The sequence below is a fragment of the Lactuca sativa genome, chromosome 1, assembly GCF_002870075.4.
Source record: "Lactuca sativa cultivar Salinas chromosome 1, Lsat_Salinas_v11, whole genome shotgun sequence".
Classification (NCBI taxonomy): Eukaryota; Viridiplantae; Streptophyta; class Magnoliopsida; order Asterales; family Asteraceae; genus Lactuca; species Lactuca sativa.
Window position 1 is genome coordinate 36032052 of NC_056623.2, and position 7340 is coordinate 36039391.

Genomic DNA, 7340 nt, shown 5'->3' on the forward strand with positions numbered 1-7340 from the left:
TGCAGATTGGGCGGAATCGAGAGTGGGCGTAGGGAAGTAGACTTGGATAGATAGATCTCTCTGTTTTTCTTATCTTCTTTACCATCAAAACCAAATAACACAGAGGAGAAATGGCGGGGATAGGGTTATCATGGCCATCAAAGTTGACCGATAGACCTAAACTCACTTCCACCGTCTCTCGGTCTTCCTCATCTCGTTGCTGTTTATCTTCCGTTAAAATGACCGTCTCCGTCGACGAGAAGAAGAAGACTTTTACCCTCAAGAAATCTGAAGAAGCCTTCAACGCTGCCAAGGTATGTGGATGTGGATTCCTATTTAATTAAATCTCCTTCTGCTTCAATTTTGTGTCATCGATTCCTTTCGCTTCTGCTGTTCAGTTGATGTTATTGACTACTTGTTTCATTAACTGTTCAATATGAATGAATAACATTCTGTTTATTTGCTATTTAGGAAAAAAAACGAATTGCAGATTGCTTCTTATGTATCACATCTGCGATTGTTTGTTTCTATTCTATATAATTTCAGTATAATTAGACATATTATAGTTTTAAGAGCCATGTCATTCTTGCAAATCGGTCAAAACACACCTCAAATTGCTTTTTATAGCATTACGTTCATAACTCTATGTTTCTATTCTATATGATTTCAGTACAGTCAGATATATTGTGTTTTTGAAGAGCAATGTGGGCTTGTGGCAATATTTACTACCAACTTAGGTTAAACTACTTGTAGATGTTTTTTGTAAGTAATACATTCATCATTGTAAACAATTCTAATTGAGGAATTTAGCCTACTAACTTTTGGTAACAAGAGTTAATCTTAGCTATATCATGGACTTTGTACTGCAAACATTGCAATTTATTACATAGCATGTCCTAGATAAGAATTTGTAGACATATGTCACAGACCATCAATTCAAAGAAGATGACAATCTCACTTTCTTTTCCCATCAACTCATAGAAGTTATATATTGAATTTAGTTCCAACTGTTAATTATAACATTCCTAGTTTTGTCAATCTCATTCAATGAAAACATTCACTTACAGTGATTATTTGTTTTGTGATTCCTATTCTGTTGTCAGGAGTTGATGCCAGGAGGTGTTAATTCCCCTGTTCGTGCTTTCAAATCAGTTGGTGGGCAGCCTATTGTAATTGATTCTGTTAAGGGTTCTCACATGTGGGACATCGATGGCAATGAGTATATCGATTATGTTGGTTCCTGGGGACCCGCAATCATTGGCCATGCAGATGACGAGGTTACTTCTATCCTCTATCCTCTATCAAAATCTTTATATTCAGGGTTGAACGCAAGAAATACAAAACAATTTTCATTCCTATAATTTGATAGATTTTCCAAAGTATATTGTCCTAACAAGAAAACTTAACAGGTACTTGCAGCCTTAGGAGAAACAATGAAAAAAGGAACAAGTTTCGGTGCTCCATGTCTCCTAGAAAACGTATTAGCCGAAATGGTGATCTCAGCTGTTCCCAGTATCGAAATGGTCAGATTTGTGAATTCCGGGACAGAAGCGTGCATGGGTGTACTCCGGTTAGCCCGTGCCTACACCGGAAAGACAAAAATAATAAAATTCGAAGGATGTTACCACGGCCACGCCGACCCCTTCCTTGTCAAAGCCGGAAGCGGAGTCGCCACCCTCGGACTCCCTGATTCCCCCGGAGTCCCCAAATCCGCCACCTCCGACACCCTAACATCCCCTTACAATGACATCGCCACCGTCCAAAACCTCTTCAACGCTCACAAAGGCGAGATTGCGGCCGTAATCCTCGAACCCGTAGTTGGAAACTCCGGATTCATCACTCCGACTCCGGAGTTTCTCAATTCCCTCCGCGAAATCACGAAACAGAACGATGCGCTTCTTATATTCGATGAAGTGATGACGGGGTTCCGGTTAGCGTATGGTGGGGCGCAGGAGTATTTCGGTGTGACTCCCGATTTGACGACTTTAGGGAAGATTATTGGTGGCGGGCTTCCGGTGGGGGCGTATGGCGGGAGGCGGGAGATCATGGAGATGGTGGCTCCGGCGGGACCCATGTATCAGGCGGGGACACTTAGTGGGAACCCTTTGGCGATGACAGCTGGCATTCATACGCTTAAAAGGCTTCAAGGAGCGGGGACTTATGAGTATTTGGATAAAATTACGAGTGAACTTATTGGTGGGATTTTGGATGAGGGTAAAAAGGCGGGGCATGCGATGTGTGGAGGGTATATTAGGGGAATGTTTGGATTCTTTTTTACGGATGGACCGGTTTATAATTTTGAGGATGCTAAAAAGAGTGACACGGATAAATTTGGGAGGTTTTATAGAGGGATGTTGGAAGAAGGTGTTTATTTTGCTCCTTCTCAGTTTGAGGCTGGGTTTACTGGGTTGACTCATACACCTGAGGATATTCAACGGACGATTGATGCTGCTGCCAAGGTTTTCAAACAGCTTTAGATTTTGTCAAGTGGTATGGTTTTATCGTGAGTGAGTTTCGTTTATTTTTTTGGTAGGTATTGCATTTGGATTTAGTTATGGTTTTTAGTTTTTTACCATGTTGTAATATGTTTAGATATGAGTGTGTAATAAAATTCTTCGTTTGGAGTTCTTTTTGCTAATGGTTTTTGTGTAACTTGTTATCGTTCTTCCTTTTTATCTCCTTCACCGGTTGACCCTGACATCCCTGATCAAAGATCGGTCTTAAGCAAAAAAAGATCGGTCTTAAGCAAAAAAGGTTTAGGTTAAATGCAGGAAATAGTAATATACTGTCATTTCCTAAATAATATTACTCCTACTACCTTATAAGCTTAGAATATAGAAGCACATCAAAATAGTATAAACTTATAAACGGAAAACAATAATAAAAACTTCAAACTTATAAATTTGGAGATATGATTTTTTTTTTTCATGTTTGTTAATATATAAACTAATTTTGTTAGATTGGTTATACTATGAACGAAACTATATCCGGAGGTTCTCAAGATCGTTTTATGTTTTGCAAGACCGTAATCGTAAAATCGGATCGGAATCGGAAGATCCTACGAAATGAATTTATATTCAAATTTGCTTGTAAGGTCTTGAACGTGCAGTATACATTATAACTTAATGTCAATTAAGATGTCGATATGGAGTCAACTTTAACTTTTAAACATGAACTATAATTTTTATCGCTGCAAATCGTAAAAATAAGAAGAAAACATATTAACTACAGAAAGAAACAAGATCATTATGATCTACAATTATAGGCTTAACATCAAAAATGAAATATCATGAGTGTAACTTGTCTAATTCTAAATGAAATGATGATGACTTATGATGATTTTGCAACTTGCAATGCTTGATTTCAAATTGAATAAAATATTTTTTAGACTCTACTATATAATGAAATTATAGATGTGAGATTGGATTGTATTAAGATTTTAAGATCCTAATTGGGATCTTAAGATCTCTATAGATCTTAATTCATAGAATCGTTTTTATTTTGTAATATCTTAAAAATTATAAGATCTTAAATCAAAGTCAAAGGGATCTTAACGACTATACTATACAAGCTTAAAAATTCAGAATAAAAAATAGTTCGGATAAATTTTGTCATGTAGACCGGTTCGAAGCCCGGTTAAGGGCCGAACCGTAGATAAAATTGGTGATAAACAAGGTTTCATCATGAAGAGGAACAGAGAAGACATGGAGATTGTCTGGCAAACTCCGGCCAACCCTCCGGAGCGCCATGATTATATCTTCCGTAACGGTAATCTATTCATGAAAAATATATATCTCCTTTTGAAAACGCATACCTTCATAATAATTCTTGAACCCATATACATTTTTCAGGCATTCGTTATGTTAAGCCCTACTACTTCGAATTCATTTCTCATGTATGTACGCGCTTCATATCTCTACACCTTTTGATATTAATAACAGTGCGATTGTGTAATTTATACATCTAAAACCCTAATTAAACCTCTTTACTGCTGGAATTTGGTTCATGTGAACAACAGGCTAAGGTTCGGTGGGCCGGGAAGACCATCGTTGATCTGTTTGCCGACGAGTTCAAAGGTCGGAACCGTGATTACTATGTAAGGACATATAGATATGCCGTTAAACTGCTTATTTTCTTTCTTCAAGTTCCGAAATTGGTTGAAATACTTTGTGTATGGGATACAAGTTAAGTGGATGAACTCTGAACAATCTGAATAATGATGATAGTTTTATCTTATAAAATTGTAGGATTCTGCTGTAAAGTCTGGCCGCATACAGGTAGATGGAAAGACAGTGTCTGTTTATTACAGAGTTCAATCATCACAAAAGATTAGTCACTTCCTGCATAGGTGTGTATGTGTTCTACTCAATGTTCTGTTCATGAACCAATTTTTTTTGAACAAAACATGATGCGATTTTATTTTACCTTCTTGTTTGGCCATACCACTATGAAATCAAGCTTTTAATTTTGTATGGAAGGATGTAGGCATGAACCCCCAGTGATGGCGTTGGATGTTGAGATTCTGCACAAAGGAGAAGATGTACTTACTGTTTGTAAGCCTGCATCTGTTCCCGTAAGTGTAAATTCTTATTTTATGCTTCCCAAAAGCGTTCTGTACTTTTGTTTATTCTCATAATTATATTTGTTTATTTTCCTAACAGTTCTTGTTTAGTTTAGAGCTTTCATTAAGAGAACTAGCCTTCAGGCAGATTTGTTACAACTAGCACACTGGTCACATAGTTAAAGATTATAGACTAGAATCACATTTCTTCTAGTTACATTAGTTACATCAGACATTTCCATCACCTTCTGAGTTCTGACAACTTAAGATAAATCATCATATCCTAGTATTGTGGAGTCATACTTGCCTTAATCATATAAAAAAGCTATATAAAGATAAACAAAACTATATTATACATTGTTACCTCTATTTAATAACTACAGTGAATAAAATTATTTAACAAACATGTAAAAACAAAAAACATCCACCTAGACGTTTTTGTGTTGATCCTTTTCCCTTATTGAAGGAAGTGATGCCCTAGACAAGAGTATCTATGGCATGTTTTACCTGCTTCTTCTTCATACAACTTATAAGTTATAACTAGATAATAAATTTTTTATTGCTTAATCTATTTGACTAGATATACCAAATTGCCTGAATACATTTTACAGGAATTTATATCATAAAAAAGTAATTGTCAAAGTTTTCAAAATGATGCAAATACCATAGATAAAAACATTATCGTAACATACTATTTACTTGTTTTCCATTTATTAAAATATTAATATGAACTAAAGTTATTCTTAAAAATTATGATGTAGACTTAAAAATTGGAAAATCATATGAGTGTAGATTATATAAACATATGAGAAAGATATAGATACATTAGTTAATTTTTTTTATAAGTTTAACCATTGGAGTGAGTTTATAACAAAAGTTCTTTGATTAATAAAGGTTAGTGGAAATCTGATGTCACAAAAGTAAAAAACTTTGGAGAGGTTAACCATTGGAGATGCCCTAGTTATGATGCATTTGAAAAAAAAAAAAACTAAATTGGATATTATTTGACTTAGCAGTTCATATGCTAATTTAACTTGGATTTTTAGACCAGTCATTTCTTTGGAACTCACATTTATTTCTTAAATGGTTATATTTAACTTTTGTTGACTTTTAATGATATTGATTAGTTAATGCATTAGGTATTATGTTTTATTTTTAATTTAAATATTTTTATTTTTGGGAAAGAGACCCACATCTTGGCAAACTATTTAAACCTATCATGCCTAAAATTCACTTTGGTCCATTCAAATTTGCTTCTTTTTTCAGGTACATCCATGTGGTCAATATCGTAAGAACACAGTTGTTGGCATTCTTCAGGCAGAACACGACTTGGCCCCTCTCTTCCGTATCCAACTTTTCATTCCACAAATTACCATTTTGCCCTTTTCCATCTCTCCCTTTGGTGGTTTCTTTTCACATTCAAAACATCTTTTTTTTTTCTTAACTAAACAAAAGCCATTCATCGTCTCGATCGTTTGGTCTCCGGACTTCTTATTCTTGCCAGAAGTGCTTCTCAGGCTGAAATTTTCAGACAACAGGTAACAAAATTTTTTTCCCTTTCGTCACATTACAAATAAAGTTAAAAAATATTTAATTTTCAATTTGACTTCAGATTGAAGCTGGTATGGTACAAAAACAGTATGTTGCAAAAGTTGTTGGGGAATTTCCTGAGGAGGAGGTATAATAGCTTAAGTTGAGATTTAATTATTTCCTTCATTTTTAAAATTTTTGTTCATAAATCTGATACAGCAAGTCGTTAATTTGAGGGTAAATTTCAATGCTCGAGAAGGAAGGAGTACAGTAGAGGTAGAACCATGCCCTGCTTGATGTTACATGATTTGTTACCTTTTATATTTCAGATATATTATCTGTTGTATTAAATATTAATCAGGTAATTTTTCCCTGTATAGCCAGAGTCCACAGATGAAAAAGTCAACGGGAAGTCCGCATGTACAAAATTTACTAGAATCTCTACAAACGGGAAATATAGCATCGTATCATGTCATCCAGTCACTGGAAGAACTCATCAAGTAAGAAATACATATACCACCAACATTATATGACCGAGATAAAAATTACAATTCTATGAGATGGGACAAGATCTTGCTCTTGATCTCCTGTCTATGCAAAAGACGTAAATACCCTCCTCATACTGATACCTCTTTGTCTTTTATAGATTCGTGTGCACCTACAATCCACGGGTCACCCGATAGCCAATGACCCACTCTACCTCTCCGATCACATTGATAGCAACTCGAGAAGAGCATTTACTGCGCATAAAACCGCAGTGAAGTCGACTCATTCGTTAGAATCCAAGTCAAATGATAATCACATCAGTGAATCTGAACATTCCGTTGAAGATTTTGACATAGATCCAATGTGCACAAATTGCCCAAACTTGGCTCCTATAGGGTAATCAACATTATTATACAATTTTAACGTTATTTTGATAGTATATTTTGTTACATTTGAATGCGGGATATGACACTGTTATTATGAATGCAGATACGATGGGAGTGAAGAAGGTTTGTGGCTTCATTGTGTTCGATACAGTGGACCCGATTGGGTATATGAATGTCCATATCCAGAATGGGCATCTTTAAGCTTATAAATCTTTCTAAATTTGGCTCTAAATTTTCATTTAAAAATCAGTGTTATTTAATTAGTCTATTTGTATTTGAAACATTAAACGGGTTGAGAGAGAGCTTGACCTTAATCATATCCCTTTAATTACTGTGACATGTTGTGTCAACTATTTATTTTAATGTCTAATTAGTTGGTTAGGGTTTAGACTTGTAAA

The 7340-nt window shown here is 35.3% G+C and overlaps 2 protein-coding genes across 4 annotated transcripts; both read left to right on the forward strand.

The window, feature by feature from the left end:
* Nucleotides 1–2617, forward strand: LOC111920177 (glutamate-1-semialdehyde 2,1-aminomutase, chloroplastic). The gene is made up of 3 exons (XM_023915776.3): nt 1–293; nt 1083–1256; nt 1389–2617. Exons 1-3 carry the CDS (start codon nt 111–113, stop codon nt 2454–2456), a joined length of 1425 nt encoding a protein of 474 aa, XP_023771544.1. The 5' UTR covers nt 1–110; the 3' UTR covers nt 2457–2617.
* A 980-nt stretch (nt 2618–3597) lies between these two features.
* Nucleotides 3598–7340, forward strand: LOC111920178 (RNA pseudouridine synthase 7). 3 transcript variants are annotated; one of them, XM_023915778.3, is made up of 12 exons: nt 3600–3747; nt 3831–3878; nt 3998–4075; nt 4227–4327; nt 4465–4552; nt 5807–5885; nt 5996–6078; nt 6153–6218; nt 6290–6346; nt 6451–6570; nt 6717–6952; nt 7046–7340. In XM_023915778.3, exons 1-12 carry the CDS (start codon nt 3727–3729, stop codon nt 7149–7151), a joined length of 1083 nt encoding a protein of 360 aa, XP_023771546.1. In that variant the 5' UTR covers nt 3600–3726; the 3' UTR covers nt 7152–7340. The 3 variants fall into 3 exon arrangements, with proteins under 3 accessions (XP_052625575.1, XP_023771546.1, XP_023771545.1); XM_023915777.3 differs by having other exon boundaries at nt 3831–3874; XM_052769615.1 differs by lacking the exon at nt 7046–7340 and having other exon boundaries at nt 3598–3747; nt 3831–3874; nt 6455–6570; nt 6717–6901.